Raw genomic sequence first — 27840 nt, forward strand, 5'->3', positions numbered from 1 at the left:
TGACGCCAACTTTTGAGGCTCACGAGGAGCTCCCCGCCGGGGCATTGGTGCGGTCCCGCCGCTCCCAAGTGCCGGGGGAGGCGGGGGGCAGGGCTGCCCTCGCAGCCACAGAGGGGCGCTCCCTCCTGCGGCCCCTTCGCCCCTCCGCAGCCCGGAGTTGGTAGGCGCCGGGGCGGGCCAATCGCCGCGGCTGTTGTTGGGAGGCGGCAGGGGTGACATTGCGGGAGCGGGGGGGCGGCAGGGCGGCCGTCATGCTGGCGTCGCTGGGGCGGTCGGCGGGGCGGCTGCTGCGGACCGGGAGCGGCGCGACCGGGCTGCGGCAGTGAGTGGGGCGGGCGAGGGGCAGGGGCGGGCGAGGGGCGGGCCGGGGGCCGGGAGTGACACGGCGGCGGCGCGTTCGTTGCAGCGCGGGCGGCGAGGTGCACATCCAGCCGCGGTACCGGCAGTTCCCGGAGCTGACGCGGGCGCAGGTGATCCGGGGCGAGGTCCTCAGCGGCTTCATGTGGTTCTGGATCCTCTGGCACTTCTGGCACAGCTCGGACATGGTGCTGGTGAGGCCGGCAGGCGGCGGGCGGGGGGGCAGGGCCGGGGCCGCGGCCGGGCTGTGACCGTGCCTCTCTCCCAGGGCCACTTCCCCTACCCCGACCCTTCGGCCTGGACGGACGAGGAGCTGGGGATCCCTCCGGACGACGCGGAATAGGCGCCTGCGGGTGCGGGCGCTGCCGGCGGCACAGCGGAACGGCTCTGCCGCCCCTCCCGGCGCAGGCCCCGGCCCCCGGGAGCGCGGCCAGGCCGGGCTTTGCGTTACACGGCAATAAACACAGTCACCAGTCCGCACGCGGTCCGGGTCGTGTTTTAACTTGGCTCCGAAGGGCCCGGCTGGGATGCAGGGCCGGGGCATCGTGCCTGGCCCTGCTCGCTGGCCGCCCTCACGCCGTACTGCCAGAAGTGCCCGTCTTCCAGCAATTACTTCTGCACTTCCGAAGGTAAATGGCCCAGTTCTCTGCTGTACAGAACGCAGGTGTTTGTGCTGGTTATTGCCTTCACCTGCTCTTGGGTAGCTGAGTGCTGGAGTCCAGGTAGTCTAGTTTTGGGAGTATGAGCCTGCAGTGTAACTACTTTTTGGTGAGTTGTAGCTTAACTGCTGCCAGTTCAAAACTACTTTCTTTGCTGTGCTGTAGACCCAGCATTAGCTAACCGTGAGGACACATTCCCTCTGTGCCGAGAGACCTGTGCTGTTGTCCCCTTAAAGAACTGAGGCTTTTGCTGGTTTCTGTTTCATTACCCTGTCTCTTAAGCTGCTGTGTTCACATTATGGCTCAAAAACCAACAGCTTCAACCACTGCTGAGGGCAGCATGGGCACTGTGTCAGGGAGGTCCTGTCCCTGCTCTTAGCAGTGGTGGGGGAAAAAGAATAGGTTGAAAACGTTCTCAGGATTCTGTTCTGCTACTTGCAGGCCCCTGGAACCAAAGCTTTAGCTCCTCAGTCCTAATTTCAATAAACGTTAACTGTAAACAAACTCTAAGTTGTATTTTGAGTGCTGTAGGATTTCTGGAGAATGAACATTACTGCTTTAGAGGTGGGGTACTTGAATCTACATAAGCTTCTGTAATGTTTTCGCAATACATAAGGTGCTGCCCCTAAGAAATAAGGTGATCTGTCCATGTTCAGTTATTTAAAGCTTACCTACTGTGGATTCATGGAAGAATCCTGTCAAAGCTCTGCCAAATAGCCATTAAAATGGTGGGGGGAAATAAAACTTGTCCATGTTAGAAACACAGAGAAGCTAACTTACAAGATGTTTCACTGAGATCTTGTCACCAGAAACCAGCCCATGTAACAGCTGTCATAGAAGGAGGGGAAGTTACCCTGAAGAGAACTCAAGACCAGCTTTTCCCAGGGGGAATTGCCCTTGGGTATTACCAAAGCTCAGAATAATCCTTGTGAATCAAAACCCTCTGCAAAGGTAAAAGTGCCTCAGTGCTATGCGCAGCAGTTCAGGAGGTAGCAGTCCAGCGTAAGGAAGATCAGTTACTCTAGGCATTCCGGGGTTGGTTGGTTTTGGGGCTCTCCCCCCTGCCCCCTTTTTTCCTTCACAGAGTTGTATTCTAAAGCAACAACAAAGTACATTTTTTCACACCCCTGAACCACCTCTGGAACTTCATGGAGAGGAGTTGTGAATTAAGTGATAAACAATATCCTTCAGACCTTTCCATGCAGTCAATCTTTATTATAGCAGTATTCTCGTATTCACATCAAGTACATAGAACTTTTTGCCTTTTTTATAATACAGAGTTCTTTAAATAACTTTACACAGAAATAGTTTTCTTCAATCTGAATTCAGCTATCAAATTTTAATATGTTTTAAGTCTCCATGCTCTCTAACCAAACTGGACAATATTTCCCATTGTACAAATTTACATGAGAAAAACTCCAAAGTACAAATGAAGGGAGAACAAAAGTAAAGGGGGAAGGAACAAACAAGAAAAGTTGTATTGGCAATTACAAGGGAAACTTGAGAAGGAAAGAAGGGGAGTTGCCATGACCTATGTAACAGGAAACTGAAAATAAACATTTTGTTACAAACTGAAAAAATAAATACAAGTTTCAAAACAATTACTCCATTGCAGATTTTAAAAAGCAGCTATGGAAACTTACTAACCCAATTGGTTGTTTTTTTTTTTAATTAAGCAGACTGAACCTTCTACTTTGCAGTCATAAGCCCCTTGCAAACCTCTGGTGGTCAAAAAAAATACACAGCTGAAAAGGAATGTGTTAGCACAGAGTTTAAATTGGTGGGACATACATTTCATTGCACTAAGGAACAAACAAAAGAAATCAAATCTGTATATAAATTTCCCTTTCTTCTCCTTACTAGATACTTTGCTTCTCATAAACAAGCCTCTGTACTATGAGGTAATGCCATTGTCTTGACTATATATAAAAATAATAAAGTTTAAAGGATATAGATGTGTGTATCTATAAACTTTAAACAAGCCAGTCCTCTCTCACTCCCCCACAGGGTCCAAGTACTGAGTGCTACACCTTCCATCGCTTTTCAATGAAACGTGTGCCTTGTGCCTCTTGTGGAAACCCCCCCAAGAAACCAGTGCACCTTTCCTAATCTAGGAAAAGCAGCCTGTGCTCAAGTAAGACAGACAGTGCAAGTCATGCACAACAGATTACAAACACATAGACCTGCTCCTTCAAAACAAGGCAGTCGCAGAAGGCAACAGTGGCCAGCCTGCATGTATGTTTTGACAAAGGGGAAAAGGGATCCAATCAGACAGCTGATGACTGATTACTTTTGCAATTGCTGAAGAAAAAAGTCACCTGCCCAGCCCTGGGGACCATCACCACACCTGAAATGAAGTTAGAACTGCAGGTCAAAGGGCCAGAAGGGACACTGCACTTGCAGCCGGTCCCAAACAGACCCTGCTCTAGTGGCACAGGTCAGCACTGGATCCCAAAGGGTTTTCAAGGGTGGCAAGAAGTAGCGGGCAGGACTTTCCCCAGTCCCAACAAATGAGATCAGAAGAAAAGCAACATTAATTGGGGTTGCCAACACATGCAAATTGGCCACTGTCAGGTTTCTGTCAGTCGAGGAGAAGTGGGGGGGAGGGCGGGGCAAGAAGGGGAGGCAGGTAGGACACAAGGCTCATGAAGGAATGATGTGCATTTTTTTTTTGTTGGGTTTTTTTTTTCCCCTAAAGGTTCACAGCTTTGAATAAAAAAGCACATTTATTGCACTTACATTTGATTTTAGACAGTTAATTTAAATTATGCCCTCAGAACCCCCACTGATCCCAAATAACCCAACACCCAAGTTTGGTCCATTTTGCCCCCTAGACCCAACATCCATGCCCAGATGGTGCGATTCATTTCTTCTCCTAACATTCCACTGAACTCCCAAACACACAGACAGACTTTCTTTTCAACTAGGGTGAATACAGAAATGCAACAGAGAATGACATTTATCAAAACAAAACCCAACCATTTTCCCAACCTGAACAAAAAAGAAAACAGTTATTTTTTTGTGGTTTACTTGCTCAAAAGTAAATGTCACACAAGGCTTATTCTAAAGTAGAGCTGCTGCAAAGGTGACAAACTAGACAAAATGACCTGACAGGCCACTGTTGGCGCTTAAGGAGCTGGATGAGCTGAACACGCTGCTGCTGTGATGCTATGAAGCAAATACCTAGGTAGTTTAGAAGTTTCTAAACCCTCCCATCAGCTCCCTTCTCTTAGGGAAACAGTTTCCTTGTGATTTAATAAAAAAAAAAAAAAAAAAGGACAAAATATGATCTTCTCACATGTACTTTTAGTGCAGAATTTGGGGTAGGTAGAAGGATTCCAGATAGTTCCTGGAACATTCGTAAAACGTTTTTACACTTTACTTTCTAAAAGGAACAAAACCAACTTAAAATTGGTCTGATTTTTCATATGAATTGTGCCTTTAGACATAACTTTATGATTTACAATTACGTCCAAAGTCTTGCCCCAAAGAAGAAAAGGAAAAGATCTGAAAAAGCACTAATACCAAAACCCATTATTTTGTCCTTTATGGACAAGTAGATTAAATATGACACTGGTACATAGGTACTGCCAGAAGTCTGCGTAACCGGTTTGAAATCTGAACAAATTCAAACAGACTGGTTGTCCCTCAGCTGACAAGACACCTACCATCTCCCACAGCTGATGTGCAATACAGTATGCAATCACTGAATTACAACTGCAAGAGGCCCGAGGAAGAACTAAGGAAACCTGCTGATATTTCAGAAAACAAAATCAATTGTGGTTTCTGGGCCAGGGAATTAATTGTATGGTCTGGTATATATGGACTTTCATTACATGAGTACTCGCCATCAGTTTCTCCTCATCTAGCTGTTGTTTTTCATCTACCATCTCATTCCAAGATGCTGTGACAGTGTAACTTTGGGCCTCTTCGGAGCTTTCCATTACCTTTCTTTAACAAGATCTTTGTGTCTCGCAAGGGGGAGGAGAGATTATTTGTTTTTAAAGTAAATTAACCTCATTTAACTTTTGATAGAGCAGATTTCAAGCAGCAGGTTTACTGTAACTTAATTAGGTATCCTTCAATTCCTAGCTTTGAAATGGTTAACAGGTATTTTGGGAAATGCTCTCTGCCCTCCTTGCTCCTTTACAGAAGTTTATCAGCTCCAAAACTACCTATCTACAGTAATAGCTATATACAAAACTACTGCATCAGAAGTAAACCAAAGCCACTGTTCTAGTTACAAAGCACCTGGTTTACATTCTGTTGTACTTCTTAAGGTTGTAAAGGCACATGATCATTTGGCAAACTGCAAAAATTGTTTTGGGGGATCCCTATGTAAACCATTTAACAGTGTCTTGGTAGCTCGCTTTTCTAAAGAAAAGAGATAATGCTAGTTTTCATCATAATTTGTTCTCAGTATACTCTAATTCTGCATTTTTTAAAGTTTCCTCCTTCCAGAGTTTCGTAGTTATATGCTGCTGTCATGGTGCTGACTTAGTAACTTCTGTGTTAGCATCCATGAAACTTAAAATGCTAAGAAACAGTCCTAACAGCTTTACTCTGCTCTGCTCTTCCGGTAATTTTATTGACTAGGTAAGACATAAATGAAGCAATGGAGAAAGATACTTAAAATGCATGCCAAAACAAAAATGAAGTGCAAATGCATATTAACAAGGCTACAGTAAACAGAAAATTTGTTTCATAAACTTCTATGTAAAATGCGTAACAGAAAAACCAGAAAATCCAGCACCTTCAAAGTGATGCCATTAACAGTCCACTCATGCACCTGCTTTTTAACTGAACTTGACTGTACCTAGAAGCTTTGCCTGTCAAATTGTGCTACCGGTGATACTTTTTTCAACAGACAGAAAACACGTTGTCTACAGTACTATGAATAGTTTGTGCTACACATGCTGCACTCACAGTCAAGAAGGGAGTGAAATCTATAGGCTGCAAAACTGTGAAATGTCTACATGCTTCTTCCCTAAATTTAGCCCCTCCAGCCATCAAAACTTCCACTTGAACTTGTTCGCGAGGTTTCTGAGGATCTGGCTTCCCCAAATGTTCTGTAAAATGCTGGATACATTTACATGCCCAGGCAAACACAGAAGCAAACCTATCTACGCATGATCTTCGATGTCTTTTTTTTCTCCTGATTTGGGCATTTGTGGACAGATGTGGTATTTATCAACAGTCACCATTTCACTGATTTTATGTCACAAAAGCCAAATTCTGCCTCTAATGAGCACATACTAATCTAAGCGATGTTGAGTGGCTATGATAAGATGGCTGTATTTGGCCTCAATCAGTGTGCATCATCAGCTACTAGACCACTCAAGTGCAAGAAAAAATGATTTTAGGTAAGCATAAAAAGCAGAAGTGGATTCATTTAATGACCTGCATGAGTTTCACAAAAAAGAAGTGACGGGGTAATTGTATCTGGGGCCATGTAGGACTTAATTCATGCATAAATTACTTTCAAAATAACCAGGCCTCTATACTCGTAGTATTTGGTTTAAGCTCCACTACAACGTTCCAGTTCCAGCAAATACGCTGCAGGAAACAATCACATACTGACAGGGAAGATGCAACAAGGGGAACAGGGCTCTAACTGGATGGAAAATGAAAGGCAGAGGGGAAGGTGTACATGTGGTTCATACAGACATGAATAGCTGAGATTGGATACTGGTATTTTTGCAAGTAATTATTAGATACTAGACACTGTAGAGCCAAAAGCAGTATGGCTGTCTAGGTGTTTGCCCCAACATGCACACACAAAAATACATACTAATATTTCCATAGTATGGTATGTGCTTGTGGTTGGGACACCACAGAAACGCTTTAGAAATCTGGTGTTATGGACATGAACTGGTCATTTCAGTTTACCTCCTTCATCGCACTGCTACACAGGGCACTCAGTTCTTGCCTACTCTTATCTCCCCATTCACTAAACAGCTACAGGGAACCTTTAGGACTGGTTCTGATGGCATGCAAGACATCCAGAAAAACTCCTGAAGGAAAAGATTTAAAAAAAAATTAAAAAATAATCCTAATTATTTACAAAGCAAATTTCTTCCAAGTTTTGCCATGAGTATTACGTGGGACCTCTTACGGACAAACACACATTACTACAGCTAGCTGGAGGGAAACAAACGTACATGAAAACCAGTAGAAATGCATCCTGAAAGGACTTCTCTAAACAGCAGCCAAACAACTTGCACATTCCTCAGGGAAAAAAAAAAAACCCACAAAACAGAAAAACAAAACTACAAACAAACCAACCCCAATACAAAAAAAAACCCCAACCCCAAAAAACAACAACCCAGAGATCATGTGTTACTTATAAAGTGCTTTGCATGGACAAGGATAGCAATTTTCCTTGTGCTTTTCCTATGGGCTCAAGAAGCATATTGTAGACTAATGGGTAATGAATCTTCACAAAAATAAGTTCATTTTAAGCAAAGACAGAATGAAATTCCAATCAGTTATATTTTAGCAGATAACCTTCTGCCAGCATAACCCTGTGGAAGGAAACCAGGGCTTTTAACAAGCTCTGTGAAACAAATGAACCACCTGTACATACTTGCTCCAGTAACAGTTTCTTTTGAGAGAACACTAATTTCCAGTATGCCCAATACGTACAAATGAGGCCACACCTCATACAGGGGCTGGAGCAATGCGTGGGGTGAAAGGAGAACGAGCAGTGACTACTTCACCCTCTGGGAGCCTGTATCTGTAAATGCTCTCACCTGCCTGCTGACCCCAGTGGCCCCAGGCTCCTTCCACCTCTTGGGTACTGTGGTATTGGCCACAGATGGTCACCAGGGAGCACTGGATTTCACTGGTCTGCACACCACCGCTCGCTCATCAGCTTCTCCACACTGGAAAGTGGCTATTGCTACTATTTAAATTCCTGCCAATGTCAATAAGGAAAAAAACCTTACAGCATCTGAAGACCCACAGCAGACAAGAAAAAAATAATTGTGCTTTCTTTTTTTGTTTTGTTTTTAAACGCATCCTGTACACAAAATCAATTCTATTCATGTACCAACATGAATCACTTCATTTTTGTAGTGACTATTAAGTCATTCGCTATTGCTGTCTTGCTAATGTTTGTGGAATTAATATGGAATACACAGTATTTCAGTTATAATTCCCACTTCAGATTAGTCCGGTCCCTATAACCCCAGTAAATATTTACTGACAAACAAAACAGACTACCAGCAACACCGCAGAACTCCAGGGTTTTAAAAGCACGTTCCACTACCAATGTGCATTTCTCCCTTCACCTGGGAACAACCTTCCACAGACAGGAACAGTCCGATTCTCCTAGGGAGGGAAGGACAGTATCCTCACCCAATACATCCATGTTTAGCACAGACACCACATTCACACACATTTAACTCCTTCATTTATTTGCTAAGATTTTTTGTAACACCCCCCCCACCTGCCCCCAGCAAGAACCTCCCTGCTAGAGGGGGGCAATTTCTCCTGCCTCACCTGGAGTGGTACAGGGCAGACAGGAATCAAATTCTGAAAACTTCTGAGCTTTAATCTCTTTCTAATGTGGTCTGACTTGCCTCTGTACAAATAATTTACACGTAATACCACATACCAGAGAACTCTGCAAACAGATCACATCACAAGATACTCTACTAGAGGTAAACGATGTGCAGAACTTTGAGTTGTTTTTTCCCTGACTGGGTAACTTGTCAAAAAGCTACCAACCATTTGAAAACCAGGATTGGAGGACAGGAAAACAAAGCATTCTAATGGAGATACCGCCACCTTCATCCTAGTTTGCAAAGTGTACAAAAGAGAAAGACAAATGGAAGGGAAGAGATGACAGGGACGAAAGCAATGAGAGGAGAAGTAGTCAGCGTGGATCCAGCAAGTACCGTTTTGTTTTGATCTAACAACTTGCCATTAGGACAAGATGCTCCACATTTACACACACACTTATCAGAGGACGTTTAATTAGCAGGATAAAAATCCTTTAAAAAAACCTCTTGAAAGTACCAAAACATAATTTTCGGAATGTCTAATTCTAGGGGGTTTTGTATTTGTATTCAATTCAACCTGAGAACTTTTTTCCCCATTTATGAAAACATTACATATTGGTAAGGTACCTGGCATTAACCTGCACCCTCATTTAAAATAAAACTTTTAAAGTAGGTACATACACCATTCACAGTCTGTATCAGCGATTCTTCTACAGACTTCAGATGCTGTGGTAGCATCTTTGATAAATACATTGTATCGTATGATACAAAAGAAAAAAATAAAAGAGGACAATCTTGCTACTTTTGTTTTTTTTCAACTTCAGTTTGTTGCTGGACCAACAAAAGAGGGATCTACCTAATCCTTCTAAAGATGTTTTATATGCACACACCAAGAAAATACTGGAAAAGGAAAAAGGTTAAGGTTGGTGGTGGTTTGTTTTTTGAAGTAGTAATAAAGAAAATCTGAAAAAAGGTGCAGCAGCATCCCCTTTTCCTTCAGATTAACCTCTTTGCCTTTAGAGTAACATCTTCTACAGCTCCCATGACCCCACACTTTTAATTTTACTGGCATAAACCCCAATAATATAGACAGATTTAGGTGTTTGACATTGTAATACAGTGAAAAGGGGATACTGCATTGTCCATAAATCAGTGAGTACACCAGGAAAAAAAAAAAGATCAGAACGGAGCATGATTCTTTTATATTAGCACTCATCAGATTTTCAGCCTCTGATGGTACGTTGTTAGAGGGAGAAAGCCGACCGGCAGACCATCCAAAGCAAGTCTCTTAAGTTGCAGCAGCAGTTCCATCCCCTTATGCCCGAGCACCACAGTCAAACCACGAGGGCCCTCTCCTCTCTCCTGGGAATGATGCCAACGGCACAGGCAGCCACTGCGGGTCTCCGAATGCACGTGGTAGTTTGTGTTGAAGGAGAAACACTGGCAGCAGAGGATTCTGGTTCCCAAAAAGGTACTTTTTCCCATTGTGTTGGACTGGCAGTTCCATTCTGCTCCACTTTTAAGCTTATGGGTATCTTTTTCTAAATTACTTTAGGTTTTGCAGAGCAGAATAGAGTTTTGATGTTAAGAAACTGTAGGAACACAAGACTTAAATAACAGAGTGGGTGCTGCCATGGTGCTGTGGCTACTTGAACGCTGCAAATTCTCCTGTAGAGGGAGGACAAGAGCTTGGTTTAAAAAGGTAATTTCAGTCACTAAATGGTCAGAGATTTTCTCCAGACTAGCTGAACATTAGGTTGAATGTAAAAGATGTTAAAAAATGCAAACTGTTAAAATTAAAGCATAAAAGAATACATAGTGAGAGATCACTGAATACAGACCCAGCATATTTTTTTACTGAAAAAGAATTTCTTGCAAGCAAGCTGTACCCATTCTTCCCAAGACAAAGGTCTGAAAAGTTCAAGCAAAGTCTAATTCATCATGCATTTGAAAATAAAATGTATCAGTTTAATTTCACTTTAAACTCCTTATTGCACATATATCCTCCTGAAAAGCAACAAGTGTAATAAATGCGTCAGACTGCAACCTGATTTCTATTCTGGTGTAAAACTGGTTTAATAACAAAGAACTATTTGACACACCCGTTAACCGTTGAAGACTATATACAGTAAAGTGCCTGAATATTAAATCAGTACTAAAAAAACCTGCCAGGATCTGGTTTAGAGACCAACATAACAACCTACTGTGGAAAAATAAGAATGGTGAGATTGTCTATTCACTCCCAGAGCAGAAATCAGGCCTTGCTAATAGGGAGCACAACAAATAAAGCAACCCCATGCTTCCTTCACAGTTATGAAATAACCAATAATTCTATGCATTGCTTTCACATGCAACGATCTCCTGAAATTCTACATAGCTTATTTAGTGTCAGCATGCCATGAGATAGACTGGTAGTCCCATTTCAGAGATGATGAAACTATGGTATAGAGTAAAACAGCTGTCCAAAGTCTTACGAAGTTTGCCAGAACACCAAATAGAAGCTGAATCTAAGATATTCATTCTTTTAACCTTATACTTCAGCCAAAAAATATCCCTGCCATCCACAAAGAAATTGTATTCTATAGGATTTTTAGGGAGGGGTGTCCAACTATCCTTGACCAAAACGACTCAGGAGAAAGAGGAAAAAAAGAAACGTACATATAACTTCCCTGTGTTGGGTTTCACATGAATTTTGGGTTAGTTTATGCCCTCAGAGCTCTCCTAATAATGAAGGACTGATAAGCAGGCATAAGAGACCCTTTGTTCTGTTCAACAGAGGTGTGCTGAATGCCATTACATCCAAACAACTGCTCTGCTATCTTGGTGTCCTTCCATCCTTTCAAGAGTGAGTGTTTTGTTGGCTTTTGTTTTTCTTAAGATTCCTATTCCAAATATTGGAAACAAATGAGAAACAACCCTGCAAACAGAATTTTAGGCCGACAGCATTAATTCCATGGAATGTCTTGCTCTATGAAGAGAACCAAGAAGAATGATCAACAGTCTGCATGAAGAGGGGGAAGAAAAGGCATCTACAGGACCTGCCTGGTAGGAACAGCTGATACGGCTGATCTAAGGGCACTTGAAAGGAGGGAGAGAGCAGAGGTCTCTATGCATCATAGGAAATGAGAAGGAAGTACACCCAAGGTCTAAAAGTAAGGGCGGCTGGCACAGGGGGCTGTGACATTCCTCAAGCTCTGTGTGTCTTGATAGACTGTGGTGGTAGGTTTAAGTTGTAACAACAAAAGAATAAAAAATTCATGATGGATCTAATTGTCTGGTTTACTAGTTCTACCAACAGATAAAACCCTTGCTCCAAAATACTTTATAATTTTTCTTGCTTCTCTCTGACTTTCACTGATCTCCCAACTCTCTTCACAGTATCTTCTAGAAACATGCCTTTTTAAAAAAATATTTTTCTTTTAAGAGAAAGACAAAAAAAGTAAGCAAGTATTGCCTGTGAGGCTAATTTTTAAGAATGACATTCATGCTTAGCTACACTTTCAAAACATGCTCTGCTTAATTTATTTTTCAGTCTGCCTTCCTAAACTGCTGATTAAAGATCAATTTATAAACAAGACATGGTTCTTTCATTACTCATCTTGTCCTTCTGCCCATTTCTGGTAATAATTCAGCTTTTAATAGTTGTACAGGGATTTCAGAAGATAAAAGATGAACCATTAATTGGGAAAAGGCAATGGAAAAACAGGATCAGAAGTCAAGAAGCATTTCAGATAGAATGGTAGCTGTAAAAAGGTGATTTTCAGACTTTTCTGCCATTTAAATAAAACCTTAGCAAAGACATTTTCTTTGACAAGCTAATGCTAAATCTTCCCTTTCAAAATTCAGGTGCTAATCCGATCTCAAATCAACAGGCGACCCAAATAGGCAACATGTTCACCCAATAATGAGATTACGTCAGTTGAGCATGCATGAAATGCAGTCACCAGTAACAGCTTTCCCTAGATGAGGAACGCAGGTGGCTATCCCTATCCACATACAGGCATCTCCCATCCTGCTACGTGTCAACAGGACTTCCTGAGCAGCAGCTAAAATGCTTTAGGTCACCCCTTTCTATTCTGAAGATGCAAAATACCTGTACCTAGTTCTTTCATCTTCTGAAAGAAACCTCACCTACAGGAGAGGAAGAGAGAACACAGGCAACCTCTTCACGAGACTTAGATGTATACAGATCAATGAAGTAACCTGAACTGTGAATTCACCGTTTGCTAGCAGGACAGGAAGGTCTTGCCTGAGAGCAATAAATGCACAAAACGAAGACTGTTTCAGGCACATCACCCACGATGCTCTGCCCTGCAGGAAGAGGATCATATCGATTCTGCCCTGCTAAGTCTTTGGACATAGTTCTGTAATGGCCAATGCTAATCTAAACTGGGACTACTGCAGTCCCACTCTCCCTCCTGACCCGAGCTGCAGAGCAATGACCTGCCTGTTGTGCCACACAGGCACTATCTGGCCCTGAGGCAAGATGGCTCAAGCAGCTGACCTAGCAAATGCTAGCTCAAGCTGGTGGGCAAGGAAAGTTTTCCAACCAGTTTTTGGAGAGCTGCTCCGTTAATGGTGGGGGGGATCCACTCAACTGTGCCGTACCGACTTGTGAAATTGGAGACCATCTGCCAGTACAAGGGTAAGGCACTGAGCCATGGATGCTCCAAATGAGGTCAGCTTACCCTAAAGCTATGAAACCACATACTTAGCAATTTGCTACGTGAAAAAAAAGCAATACATTTTTATTAATTGTGGGCCAGACGGCTGATGTGCTTTTTACCAAGCAGAACTTCAGATACTTGTTTTGACTGGTAACAAATTCCTTTCCAAAGGATGGACAGCATTTGAAAATGTACACTTCTTAAAGAACCCTTTCCAGTTAGCTACTAGAGTTTTTTCATGCTCGTCACGTGCAAAGCAAGTGGAAACTATTTTAAACACATACTTTCAAAAAATGATGATCAAAAAAAAAAAGATGATCAAATTCTTTCACGTTGTGTCCAAATAATATATTATAGGGGCATGTTCTGAGCGAACCTACTGCCCCTGATTGCTGGAAAGATTTAAGACAGTTACCGATCTCTACTCTCACAAATTTCCAAGTTACCTGGATTCGTGAGGTTACTAAGGCATATACACAACACCTTAACTGTACTTCTTATCCTGGGGTAGATGCCACATTTCTCAGAAGAATCATAAGGAGAAGAATGGTTCCCTTCCAGGTCCATGCCAGCCTTGTCTACTGAAGCAGAGTGTAATGGACTTATCAGAGGGAAAATCCAAATTCCAACACTTTGCCTGGATTACATTCACAGACACAGAAAAATGTGACAAAACCGCAGCTGGATCTTGCGCTGAGCTTTTAGTATGGATACCATCCACCGGCTAAGTAAAAATCTGGAACATACACTGATGTGGATCATTAGTATCCTTGGAAGAACATAGCAGTGTTTAGGAGAATCTAGTCCTTCTAAAAGGTACTGAGATAGATTTTGTTTCTATACTGAGATGCAGGGAAGTAAAGAAAAGGAAGAATCTCACATAGTTTTATAAACTACCACTGCAGAAAAGCCTGCAATCCTACAGACCTGTTTTCAGGACCAACAGGCATCTGTTTCTAAACCATATAGTCAAGTTGCATCTTTGAGAACAGACCCAAATCCACAGGTGTATTTAGGCATCTTCATCCTACATACGTTCCCAAATCTCACTGAAGCCACAATTACAAACTACAGAAGTGAAACCCCTAAATACCTTTATGACAGAGGTTAATGATCCACAAAATCCAGCCTTCTTTTAGGCTTCATAAAATGCTTAGTGAGATGCTAAGATCACATTCTGGCCATGGATCCCAAACCGTGCTTGATGTTTACAAACAGGTGACACAGGAAGAAGTTTAACGCACTGACCATCCAGCAGGAAACAGGGCTGCTGTGTCTGAGGATGGCAGCATTTTTTCCCCCCATCACTGCAGTTCCTATAGCACAGAAGAACACTCTTAACAAGGAGGATAACACTATTCTAAGGAATAACTTGTTTGAACTGATCTGGCAGTTCCTGAAAAAGAGTAAGCCTGGGCAGGGCAGTGCTGATGGTTCTGCACTCTCCGTAACTCCTCAGGTGGATAAGCCTTTTGTGTGTGGGATGCCACATTAGATCTAGATTCTGCAGGAGACCCAGCATCATCATCTTGCTCTTACTGACAGGGGCATTGTAGCCTGTACTGGATACCACACCCCAAAGCTTAAGAAGCATTCCTCTTCACTGTCCAGAATAATAATTAAAAAAAAGTTGGTAAGAGAGGAAAAAAAAATTAAAACCTGTTTTCATTTTCAGATAAGCCTGCCAAAATGAGGTGAAGCTATCAGAAAGATGGGAAACAGATTTTCTAGAACAATAACAACTTCCATTCTCCATAACTATTTCCATAGAGATAGATTTCAACAGCTGAATTTTCTTGACTAACAAAATGAGAAAAGTTCATTCCCAAACTGTTTCAATAGCAGACACTAAAAAGACCCCTAGAATCTGGGCAGAAAATGCAGAAATTTTCTCTTGCCTATATCTCTTCAAGTTCTCTAACTCCGCTTTCTGCTTCAAAAGGCTCAGATGCCAGACAACAGAAAAGAAAACCTTGAATTCCTGGTCTACTTCAAAAACCTATTGCTAGCAACATGCAAACGTCTCTGTAAGCATGTAAATCAGAAGCCATTAAGAACACTCCTGGCCATTGAAGTCCTAACAAGAGCAGCAATAGCTTGCTTCTGATACAGAAGAATCTGTGAAAATTAATAGCTTAGCAGTTTAAAACAAACAAAACTACATAACTAATTTAAAAAAAACCACAAGAACACAGTCAATAATAACGTTGTTTTTGTATCTGACATCAAAGACCGATATAACCTGAACCACTATGTTTCACCTGTTCCAGAGGAATGCTCCTGAGAAAAACAGAATCTTTAAAAGTGAGCTGACAGGATCCTGGTAAGGTGTCTAGCTTTCTTAGCTAGATATCTAGTCAAGTGATTCACTTTTAGTCAAACTAGCAGCATTTTTTGTGAATAAAACCCAATGCGTCACTGAACAGAAGCATGTTCAGGAGTATTCCTAACAATATTGAAGTAATTAAAATCTTTCATCTAACAAAATTCATGGTGTAATACTGATTTCCATGAAAACAACTGCTTTTTCAAATCCTCTTTTCCTATTATGGGTGTTAATAGCCTTTTTCCCTTAAAGCATTTGGTTATGCTTGGGATTTAAAATGTTGGTTTTAATTTTTAAATCCATGCTAATTAAAGGATACAGGCACCGTTACCAGTTATATTCTTGAAGTTCAGCAAAAGCAGGTTCAGAATTCCATATGTAATATAACATTTTGAGATGGTCTAAACTATAGCAGATCAGAGTATTCAAGGAAAAATAGAAAGTAAAAAAAACCCAAACCCCAAATAAAACCCATACCACCACTCCTCTGCAGGAAGACATGTTCTCTAAACAGCACTATTTTAAACTTCAGCATTCAAAATGAGACACACATCACTAAGATCTTTCTTTGGATTCTGTGTTGTATCTGTTCACTTCTGCTGACCACAAGAAGTTTTGACTGTGTTCAGCCTCGAAACTAAGTTTATTTTTCCAATTGTTTCCCACATATGAATAGCATTACTAACTGAGGAATCTAAAACCTATTGCTCAAATATAATGACTTCAACTGAAATAAAAAAACACCCACCATATTTTAAGTAGACTAAAATCAAATTCAATCCTGAGTAACTAACTACAAACATTAAACTAGGCAAAAATGACACAGGCAAATGAAAATGACACCCGACGACCTTAAGAAGATTTTTTCTTTTTGCCTGTTTTGAAGTGACCTTTCCCATTTCTCTTATGTGACCTTATAATTCTTGTGCCAGCTTTTCCTATGACAATCATTACCAACACAGACTTTATGTTTGGGACGTTCAAAGCCCAGTGTTAGGAAGTGAGTCTTCATTCCCTCAGTAAACCTTAAAGACATAGCCAGTAAGAACTGAGAGCGTACGTGTGTGTTGGACTCACAGGAACACACCAGCACACGACACACAGGCACATCCTTTCACATTTCTTTTCAGCGTACTGGAAACCCACCGTATCCCCCTGCTTGGATAGGCGTTTTTGGAGAAGCACAAGCATATAGACTAAAATCCTCTGTCTGGAAGCCAGCCCGGTTTAATGAGGGCTCAGATGCACTGCGGTGAATTTTTGGCAATGACCGGGCCAGAAGCTCAATGGAGGCAAGAATCTAAAACAGGTAGAAAATAAGCGATCACGTTTGTTGTTGCAAAGTTGTAACACTCTCAAAATCAAAGGCAGAACCATCAATTAACTACAGAAAAATATTTATGCACATATTTAAACAGAAACTTTTAAAAACAGATTACTGCATTGCACTCTGATGTTCACATCCTCAAAAAGTTAAAAAGGACATTTTGGGAAGAAACTGTCTCGTTTTCCCGATTAAAAGGGCATACTGATTTCCCTCTGTAAGCATAATGCATACAGTTACCTTTTATGTGCCTCCTTGTTTACGCACTAGTACCTATACCTACCATCGCTGCAAATGAACAGCCTTGGCAGCAGTTCGCTTACCACCACCTACCGCAGAGCCAGCAGGGGGAGCGCCTTGAAAACGCTTGGTTACATTCACAACAAAACCAAAAAAAAGGTCACCCCCAATCTTTTAGAACCCAAACCTTCCTCAGCAGGCATGATAAATCAAGTTGTTGTGACAAAACTATCAGTTTCCCTTCGTCAAGCCTGGGGGAGAGCAAGGAGGGGGTATAAAGATTTGGATCATACACCAAGTTCTAAAGTTTGTGTGTCTAATTGAGATTATTAAATTTCACTGTCTCCCAGTTTGAAACGTTCTCTAACATGATTTTTTTTGAACTACAAAGGTCATTTTAATACCTGCTTTGAATTGAAAATAGACTTAAAAACACTTCAATTTTAAATTAAACAGCACTAGCCAGGCGCTGAAACAGTACTCTCATGAAGTCATGCTATAGCACTAATCAGAAACATTTTGAACTGGCCAGTGAGTTCATAACTGATTTTTATTTTTAATATTTGAATTGTAAAGTCTACTAAGAACTGAACAGGAACATATCTCACCTGTGGAAAAAGGGGTCTCTCATCTCTTTTCTTTTTTAAGCATTCTGCCATTAGTCTCTTCATAGCTTTTGGACAGTTGCTCCGTACTTTGCTGAGGTCTGGAGATAGGTATCCTCGTCCCACCATAAAAATTATCTTTATTTAATAGGAAAAAAGATGAAAGGGGAAGATGAGGATTCCATAAAACTAAAAGTAACAAAAGATTAACATTTTGCTAGACCATTTTAGTCCCAGCAGCAAGTTTTCTGCTACCGGGAAACATTATATGGTATTGAAATTGCGAAGTTTCTTAGACTAATGCTTGCTAACCTATTCAGTACAGAGAAAAAAAATATCAGATTTTTCCTCCTCCTCCTCAGAGATATTTCTGTGCAGCCTGAACACTAGTAAATGGTTACCATTTATAGCAATAACCATCTAAGGAGCGGTTCTTCGGTGTCAAAAACTGTTACAAAACCAAGAATAAGCAACTCTGTGGCAGGAACAGAACGTCTGAAAATAAATATTCTGTAAAAATAAATATTGTGTTTTATATTAAAAGTCAACAGCAAATTCATACTGAAAGGTATTTTAAGAAACACACGGACTTACGGCCTCAAGTTGCACCGGGGGAGGTTCAGACCGGGTATTAGGGAAAATTTCTTCACTGAAAGGGCTGTCAAGCATTGGAACAGGCTGCCCAGGGAGGTGGTGCAGTCACCACCCCTGGAGGTATTTAAGAGACATGCAGATGCAGTGCTTACAGACAGGGTTTAGTGCTGGACTTGGCAGTCCTGGGTTAACAGCTGGACTTGACGATCTGAAACGTCTTTTCCAAACTAAATGTTTCTATGATTCTGTAACTTCAGATATTAAAACCCTTACCTTTTGAGAATAAATTCTGTCATATACTTCACCACCACAAAAGCTTATTCTTGACATCTGACAGCCTTCCCCACCCCCCCGAAAAAAACCCCAAAAACACAAAAGAGAAACTGCCTCTCCTCTGCGGAAGACGAAACAGACAGGCTTTGTATTTTTACAGTAGTTCCTTTACCATGGAAAGTTTATGTTTCACCTAAGGATAAAACTTAACCATAAGACAAAGTAAACTAATAGAAAGCAGGAAAGCAAAACAGATACGGCTAATGTTCTCTTGGGTATATTAATTTATTATTTTTTTTAAAATCAAACAAGGTCAGATGCAATGTGGTTTGAGTACTGCAGTTGCTCTGACACTAAAAAGCCCTTTCAAACCAGCTGGTCAAGGATCCATTCATGCTGCAGCAGATAATCGCTACCTCTTCTGTATACTCAGACAGACCCAGCAGGTGCATCACACCTTGTATTTAATGAAATGTAACTATTTCATATCTTGACACTGGGAAAAAAAACCAAACAAAAAACCAACAAGAGAAACCCCCCACATCTCAAGCAAGCTATACATGTTATTTATACTAACACAATCCTTGTCCTTTTTAAACTTTCCAATTCGGTTGCATCTGTGTTGGCATCAAGGAGGAGTATAAAACTCCCATATGGTTTCTTTATAAATCCCCATGTGCCAGAGTTGCATTTCGTAGTAAAGACTTGTCTACCCCATCCTTTACCTCTGCTGCAATGAGACTTACCATCACCTAAAGTTACTCTTTTCTAAATATTTACACTACTTAACTTGAAATTTTTCAAAATTCATTATTGGTTATGTTTCTGATACTCTCTTCACAAACATACAGGGATTAAACTTTTATTGCAACTGGAGAAAAGAGAATTTCACTACAAGAACACACCTAGTCTGTCTAGAAAAATCTGTTAAATGAGAGAAACACTCTGAGGTATAACAAGAACACAATGCTTTGTTCACCAAGAATCTCGGTTGTCTTCATAGCAGCTGATGTAAATGCACCAACAGAGCGAACAATATTTACAGCTTTTCAGACAATAGACTGGGAGTGACAAAACTCAAAGACATTATATCACATTTTATATGTTGGCTTCACTTGTAATTTAAAATTTGTTTCAGCACTCAGTCGTAAGCACCCACATGACTGGCTTCATCTTTCAAATCTCAAAAGGTAAAACCAAAACAATGCCTTAATACTGCTTTTAGAAGGCCACGTCCATCTGGCCAGGACTTTGGATAGTTCCCTTATTTCATAAGGCGAAACCAATTCAAAATAATAATAATAGAGTCACTAAATCTGATGAGTTGGGATTAAGTATTCTGACAGATATGGAAGCAGCCTTATAAAATGGCATTCACAGATGAACTGTTGCTATGGTTGCAATTCTCAAGTACAGACAGTGAAAAAACAAGGGATGTGGACACAGAAACAACATAAATATATCACTGCCCAGACATGGAATAGTTTACACCAAAGATCTTGATGCATAGATACTTTTTTCAGACTAGACAGAGAAATAACAAATCAGATATGCCTTCGCAAATGTGCCTGTTCTGTGGAGATGTAATACAAGTGTGTGGTATCATTAGACTTAAGGAATATTTGTTCACAATTAAGTGATCTTCTTACAGGATTCACACATTCTGGAAAGTCATATACTCTTGATAAATGCCAATATCCTGAAATTCAATTAGATAGCACATGCATTTTTCAAGACTGAAATGAATATAAAACATTCAGCAAGATGATTGCTGTTCCATTTTGTCAATCCTATTGCTGAACTACTGTTCCATGCAAGGAGAGGAGAGGGAAAAGGAAAAAAAAAAAAAAAAAAAGAGACAGAGAAATAATTGAACATATGGAGGATCATTTTGCCTTTGCAGAACTAATCTAAACTAGATTACTATTAAGGAACCTGCTCTCTCCCTAATAAGTATCCTGGCAACCAGCTCAGAAGCTGAAAATCTATACTTGAAGTAAAAAGCAAAAAGAAAAATACCTCAAGAGACGTAAATAGGTACTACGTGGCTGAGGCAGATCTAAGGATCGCAGAAATGTCACATCATAACATGAGAATCAGAAACACAAATCAAACACACAAACCATCAGAACGTGCGCTTTGCAAGGCTCAGTCTGTTTCAGGCCACAGCTGACTGAAGTCAGTCCCTTCCCTTACCTGGTCCCTGTTGTTGATGTTTGAGTATGGTAACTGTCCAGTCATCAATTCATAAAGAACAATCCCAAACGCATACACATCCGACTGAAAGCTATACGGGTTTTTATCTTGCATCCTAATAACTTCTGGTGCCTGTACCATAAAAGGAAAGAATTATTTTTTATTTCACCACACTGGGCTGCACCTTGCAGACCAGGAACAAAACATGGACTTGTCCAGAATGTAACAAGTTGCAAGGCCCACTCTTGGCTTCAGATGTTACTGGGTCCTAATATAGACTGGATGTTGATGTGAATCTCAAAATCCGTTGTTTTTTTTTAGCTTGGTGACCCCTTTATTCCTCTATGGCAGAACAAAATGACCTTGTCTGAGTCGAGAAGCTGTTTTGAAACTAGAATTGTAACAACACTGAAAATAATGCCAACTAGCAAAGCCTTCAGGTTTTTCAGGGAGAAAAGGAGAAAGTGGAGTTGCACAGGAGGTCGTAACTATACTTTTTGTTACAACCTCTGGAGAGTAACCACGTTTGGATCCTTAAAACTTGAAGAGCGTCTTACTTTTAGCTGAACTAGTTCCTTTGCTCCTTTGCAGGATGTTTTCCATGGCTTTTCTCACTTTCTCCTCAACCCTGGATTAAGCCTACCTTTTTGCCATAGCCATCATTTTGTTTTCAGTTTAAACCTCATAATAAGGGATGAGAACTTTGCTGACTACTGGAAAACATATGCTTAAAGAACTGAAAAGCATTCATTTAGTATTCTTATTACTGCTTGTCTTTTCCAGCTTAAGACAGCTTGTATATGTCAGTGTGCTAGAGGGATAGTCTTGGAAACTTTGGCTGAAGGCAATTAAATTTATTGAAACAAACTCACCACTTCGCCCTTGCTTACCATCCATAGAATAGATCCAGACAACTGTTCAAACTGATGGGACCCACTCCATCGTGATTTCACTGTAGCTAGACCAAAATCACCTATTTTTACTGTGAGGTCTTCATGAAGAAAAATATCTAAAGGGGGAAATGTTAAGGAAAAACAAAGAGGTACTGATCCTGTCCTGCAAGAAGAGTAAACAGCCACAAGTTTGCAACATTAACATTTTTAACCATCCACTACCACTGGAGAAGATTTTCATGTAATACACATTCTAAGCAGTCAGCATGGTGAATTATGGTACTTAAGGGTTACATACATCATGACTGGGCCAGTGCTGAACAGACCATGGCACAGGTGGTTTTCTTGAAATGCCAAGTACTCTCTTGAAATAGTAAGTATAAGAAAAGCTGAAAATATTTAATGAGTGAACTGGCACAATCTTTCATTACATGTAGAAACCAAATGATGCAAAATCTTAATGATATCACAATAAAACTTGCTATGTTGCTGCAATCACATCAATAGAGACAGTAAGTATTCCTTACTTGGCTACCGGTGATATTAACCCTTCTTAGTGAAATTTCAGCTCAGCAAATGTTCACACATTAACTGCTTTTCACATCAGTAAGTTCACTTCTGGCAGAAAAAAAACCAAGCCAGGAAAGCTGTCATGTTCCACAATCATAAATTCTAGGAAAGGATACTATTACTCTTGAGGTCTCTGTGGATGATTGACTTGGCGTGCAAATAACTAAAAAGGAACATCATAGATTAGGTGGGTTAAATGATATTTCACTAATCAACTCCAAATTCACTGTATTACTGAAACACAAATTCTGTAGATATTCAAACTGCACATATTTATCAAGGTGGCAAGACTTCAGTTACCCATGACAGTTCCTGCAACAGTCACAGGAAAAAAACAAAAATAAAATAAAGCTTAGATTTCCAGCTCAAACCTGATGCTACTAAGAACGAAATAAAATTTATGCACCACTTCTGCTTTTCACTAACTAAATACTCTGAATAAAAATAAATGAACTTCAGTAGTTTTTGACATGCCATTCACTGCTGAAGGTTCTGCCTCCTAGCCTTAATGGTGACTGTCAAGACACTTTGCAGGCTAAGTCACAGGTTTATGTAAGGTGTTTCTGAATTATGGGAGCTAAATGTGCTTCCCAGTCTCAAATGTGTACTCCAGTATGCTGATGGCTTTTTAGTATGGGACTGGAAAAAGGATCCCCTAATTTCAGACTGGATAAATAGATTGCAGGGAACAGAGAGGAGAGTACTTGCTCCACAGCATAGATGTAGCCTAAATTAGGCAACTAGCCTCCCTTGGCTCTTTGCTTAGTCAATGAGATTGGCACAAACCTGCTGGAAAAGTCCCAGTTTACATCTCTGCCTTGAATCATGCTCATAAAACAGCTTCTGCATCCCCAGTACCTACAGAGGGAGCCCAGGGAGATGAGCAGGCTAACAGAAGGCTGAGACTGCTTGCTGCAAAAACCTCCCCACCTCTTGACTGAAAATGTAATAGAATACTTGGTAGAAAACCAGCACAATGAACTGCAATCATCATAGCGGGTTTCCAGCTGGAGGGTGATTTGTCTATCTTACATCAGTGTTCTGATTTTGACACACAACTTTGGGCTAGTTTTGTAAATTCTAACTCAAGTCAATTGCCCTCTATGGGAGTAAGGATTATTTACAGTCCTTAGAACAAAATAGGTATGTTTTTCTCAAATGCTGAAATTTATTACCTAGAGAGCTACAATACTCCTAAGAAAAGGAGGGGGGAAAAATCAATTCTTTTTGCTAACAGGACTGTGCTTTCTGTGTTATCTCACAGGACTCTGTCCTTTCATTTGCTGTGTGTTTCTTTTTAAACTAGTTTTGTGTAGGAGGTAAAACATATCTGCACTGAAGATCGTAAAGCCTGGAACAGAAATCTTTGCTTAAAAGATTGCAAGTTTAACTACACTGTAATTGTCTTTACTATCTTAGACCATATTTTCTCAAGAATTTGTATTTTCCTATGTTCCAAAAAAAGAACGCGAAGTCTGTTTTACAATAATAAACACTTTACCAAATGCTCTGATCATCAAGGCAGGACCCTGGGCTTGGCAAAGCAAGCAGATAGCTGGCATTACTTGCTGGTGTGAGATGTGAAGAGGGTAAGTAAACATTGCCCCAATGCTCAGATACGATACTTACTCCATGCCTTGTGCAGTCTGTCGTGCAATATCAATTAGTTTGATCATTTCAAATTTGGTCTCAATGATGTGTAGATGGTGATATAAGCTGGACCCCTCACACCATTGCGTAACAATAGCCAACTGGGGTTTTGTTGAATAACCCATAAAAAGCAGGATATTCACATGTCGTGTTTTCCTGTTGAAAAGAAAAATCAAAAGGAAATCAGGTGGATCAGGAAATCAGGAAAAACCCAGGCAGATCTATCACAATCTGAATATGTATTTCCAAATAGAAGTTGCTGGGTCAGTCTCAACTTCTACTAAGATAACACGATAACCTGTTGCTAGATTCAATTTAATGAATTATTCCAGCAGTTAGTCTTTCTTATCATAATGACATGGAATAGCAACTCTGGGGTAAGCTCCACTTCCTCTTGCTTTTGCAAGCAACACAGCACACGACTGCTCGGAAGATGCTGTTACCACTAGGCCCCCATGGAACAGTGACAGTTTGCAGGCTGGTCTGCTTTTGTGTAACCCCAGTCCAGCTATGAGATGTTGCTCTCTTAAGGAGGACATCCAAAATGAAATTCCAGTCTCAGAGGATTCCAGAAAGGACAACCCTTTTGTTCAGAAACCATCAACACACTTCCTTGACAAGGCTTCAGTTTTTCTTAGTGTTTTATTGCACAAGAATTTTGTACTCTCTCCGGAGCCAGCACACAAGAAAGGATGGAAACAAGTATGAAAACTCTATCTCAATAACGTTACGATATGAAATTGTTTCCAAACAGCACTGGGAGAGACTGGAGTTCACCACAGAGATCTGGCCAGATTAAATTAAACCTATTTCAAAGATGAAGCAACTCCAGACAGAAAAGCTTCACAACGAACAATACAGAGAAGATTATCTCAGTAGATATCCCAGCACATTCAAGGCCCAAAAGAATCTACTGACGCATTGTGAAATCTGAAAGATTATCCTCACCCTCCAGGAAAAGTCAATCACATTCTTATTGCCATCATGGCATCATGGACATGAAGAACTAGATACCTCCAAACGTACCAACAAGATATCACAAAGATGAGGCACCTAAGAATTCTGGACTATTTCCTAGCTTTCCCAGGGGCTGAGGAGAAATAAAGGCAATCTTCTTCCAACACAGCTCGGTTCTGAAGGCAGTCAGCTCCCTGCTGATGAAACCTGGCAGATCAAGCTTAAAACCTGTGGTAGCTTCTTAAAGCTATGCTACTGTGGAAGATGGCTCTTTATGTTTTCTTATATTAAAAAAATAATATGGGAGCCTAGATTGTGAACCCCTTTGTCCTCTCAGCAACGTAGACTAGGACAGTTCTGTATTATGAGACTGTGCCTTTCCCAGGTGCAAGGATTTGTCAAGTGATACTGAGGGTAACTGCTGAGTGAACAAAACTCAAGTAGTTTTTTGCAAATCCTACCTCAAAGTTCAGAAAGTAATGATGAAGCATCATCGAAAGGGTAAAACTACAGGTAAATCTGACTTGTCTGCATCAAATGACAAGACAACTATTTACTGTAAGTGCTGAAATGATCAACAACAGAAAAAGACTGGACTCCAGCTATGAGACTGCCAGCAGAAATCTGGGCTAGGTAGGAAATACAAGATTTTTTATTTCATGCAAGTTCTCCTGAGCAGTTATGTCAAAAATATGCAGAGATATCCAAAGTAGCATAGCCCAGAAAGCCTCTATTTCCACAACTATGGGCTTAAGAGTTTTCAGAACTAATATTTCCTGGGGAGAAAGGCTGACCATCCCCTTTCCACTGTGCAGCTTATTGGGGATGCTCCTCCAGCACAGGCACCCAGCTCAACACAGCAGTCTTCCAGAGGCAAAAGCCTTCTTTCTCTTTTGTTTCTTAAAGCAAATTATGCTTGAGACTGCTCAAGATTGTACTTGGATGCTAATGGTCTTCCCCAATATTCTATTGTATTGTGTAGACTGATCCTCTTTTAAGAGCTGAGCCCAAGACAAACACTTCCTCTGAGAAAGTACAAGTAGTCGACAGAGAAAAGGAAATCAAGAAGTGACTTTGAGAACTACATTTTAAAAAACGCTCAAACAAGTGGTACTGAACAGAAACTATTAAACAACAGGTAGTGTGGGCAGTGCTGTAGCTCAAAACCAACAATTAGTCATGCTCTCCTTCAATCTCAAAATGCGGATGAGGAAAGAAAGGCCTACAAGCTCACACTTAGGCTTGACTGTGCCCTTGGGGTAGTACAAGGGCAAAACTCGGTGCTGTCTTGAGGGTTTGGACATACGTATATTTACAACATAGGTGTGCAGGCAAACACATACAGGGGAAGGAAGAACTAGCAGCAGATACAAAGAAATATCTTTAAATGGCAAGTTGTATTTTCTGCCCAAAGTATCATCACTGAGGAATAAGAGCAATGTGTTCTAATGGAAATCTAAAATTCAATGATTAATGAGGCATAAATCTACACACATTTTGTGCCATTACAAATATTCTTACCTGAGCACTCCTACTTCATTTTTGAAAGCCTGTAACTGTTGAGGTGTGGGTGCCGTAACATTCAACATTTTCACTGCCACATCACCTTTAAAATAGCAGGTTTTAATAAGTGCCATTGACACATACTCCTCTATTGAGAAAATGCTATATAAAGCACCAGAGATCTTAAAATACCCTATTTTCTAGCTTTGTGAAATAAACCAGTACAATACTAAAATAAGCAAATATTCCATAAAATGTATAAACACTATTCTTATTTTACTCTGAGAAATCCTAGCCAAGTCAAAACTTTCCAAATAAACAATTGAAATCCTCATTCATCACGTTGAGTACTTCAGACTTTATAGTAACTGTTTCATCTCTACCCTAATACATACTTAATTCAGAAGAGCATGCAACAGTTGAGTTTCTAAACAGTTTGATGTTCTAACATTACCTATTTAGCACACTACTTATTAAAAGTAATGTTTACGGCCCTTCAGTGGACTCTCCCCAGTATCCCCCTGTCTCTCTCTCGTACTGAGTAGCCCACAGCTGGACCCAGAGCTCCAGGTGTTGCCTCACCAGTGCTGAGGGAAGGATCATCTCCCTCAGCCTGTGGGTAATGCTCTGCTTAATGCATCCCAGGATATCATTAGCCTTCTCTGCGGCATGGGCACACTGCTGGCTCATATCCAACTTGGCATCCACCAGAATCCCCAGGTGCTTCTCTGCAAAGCTGCTTTCCAGCTGGGTGGCCCCTAGCAGGCAATGTTACCCGCTTAACAATAACTGTTTGCCATGACAGCCACATACCGTGCCACTTTCCTTTGTAGACTGTTCCAAATGATCCAGATCCTATCCTTTGTCCAACTGTGATCTGGCCATCTGGTATCTCCCAATCATCACTTGAATCCCGTCGACCAAGGGTTTTCTTTTCATATATGCATAAAGAACAAAAAAGGAAGAAAGGAAGTGCATTAATGGCTGCGAACACAGCTCCTTTGTTAAAGATTTGGTATCAGCATTTCATATCATTGAAGTCTTAAAAGAACTTTCTTTTTCAGATATTGCATTTGACTCTTCAAGTCAATTATACACAAAAGCTCAGCATGCAAGTATACCAAATTATTTCCTGGCATGAAATATTTGCCACAGGCTTCTGGCAGTGTTAAAATCAGTAAATACTAAGAAACTCTTACGAAAAAAGAAAGTCTCATTTATTTTCCGATTCTTATTCAATCATAATGCCAATTGTGAATTAAAAAAATGCAAATATTTTAATGTATTACATTATTACACGTTACATTTGAGAATCACTAGAGAACTTTCAAGGTTCATGAAACATAGTGGAAAAAGTTAAGCTGTTATTTGAAGGGAAACTGGCATTATAATGTGAAGCACACCAAGACATATGGGTGCAATGAAGTAAAAGTGAGAGTAGTCAGTTATTGAAATGATCTATGTATCAGTCACACCATTTTAATATTCCATTATTTATTGATTTTAAGTCCTTCATCATTA

The 27840-nt window shown here is 40.7% G+C and overlaps 2 protein-coding genes and 1 long non-coding RNA gene across 4 annotated transcripts in view; 2 read left to right on the forward strand and 1 right to left on the reverse strand.

Moving 5' to 3' along the window:
- The first annotated feature begins 181 nt into the window (after window positions 1-181).
- On the forward strand, window positions 182-833 carry NDUFB2 (NADH:ubiquinone oxidoreductase subunit B2). Its single transcript, XM_056339209.1, has 3 exons — window positions 182-322; window positions 407-551; window positions 626-833. The coding sequence occupies exons 1-3, from the start codon at window positions 252-254 to the stop codon at window positions 698-700; spliced, it is 291 nt and encodes a 96-aa protein (XP_056195184.1). The 5' UTR covers window positions 182-251; the 3' UTR covers window positions 701-833.
- A 1373-nt stretch (window positions 834-2206) lies between these two features.
- BRAF (B-Raf proto-oncogene, serine/threonine kinase) overlaps window positions 2207-27840 on the reverse strand; it is an 88410-nt gene continuing 62776 nt past the window's right edge. For both annotated transcript variants that reach the window (XM_056339207.1, XM_056339208.1), the window contains exons 11-19: window positions 27133-27250; window positions 26338-26422; window positions 23839-24015; window positions 22326-22372; window positions 21637-21755; window positions 20747-20878; window positions 17687-17821; window positions 16661-16814; window positions 2207-10189 (exon numbers count right to left, since the gene is read on the reverse strand). In XM_056339207.1, the coding sequence (XP_056195182.1) occupies window positions 10167-10189; window positions 16661-16814; window positions 17687-17821; window positions 20747-20878; window positions 21637-21755; window positions 22326-22372; window positions 23839-24015; window positions 26338-26422; window positions 27133-27250 (990 nt within the window). In that variant the 3' untranslated portion in view covers window positions 2207-10166. The remainder of the gene's footprint in view (window positions 10190-16660; window positions 16815-17686; window positions 17822-20746; window positions 20879-21636; window positions 21756-22325; window positions 22373-23838; window positions 24016-26337; window positions 26423-27132; window positions 27251-27840) is intronic.
- Window positions 10145-11786, forward strand: LOC130149505 (uncharacterized). The gene is made up of 2 exons (XR_008821936.1): window positions 10145-10223; window positions 11400-11786. It is a non-coding gene; the product is annotated as an uncharacterized LOC130149505 (long non-coding RNA).

This window comes from Falco biarmicus, chromosome 5 (assembly GCF_023638135.1).
Source record: "Falco biarmicus isolate bFalBia1 chromosome 5, bFalBia1.pri, whole genome shotgun sequence".
NCBI classification, from domain to species: domain Eukaryota; kingdom Metazoa; phylum Chordata; class Aves; order Falconiformes; family Falconidae; genus Falco; species Falco biarmicus.

Excerpts from the sequence above, each read along its gene's own strand:
- NDUFB2 (XM_056339209.1), top strand. The coding sequence starts at position 252 with ATGCTGGCGTCGCTGGGGCGGTCGGCGGGGCGGCTGCTGCGGACCGGG. Across the intron at positions 323-406 it reads GGCGCGACCGGGCTGCGGCA|CGCGGGCGGCGAGGTGCACA; the intron begins GTGAGTGGGGCG and ends CGTTCGTTGCAG. Across the intron at positions 552-625 it reads ACAGCTCGGACATGGTGCTG|GGCCACTTCCCCTACCCCGA; the intron begins GTGAGGCCGGCA and ends CCTCTCTCCCAG.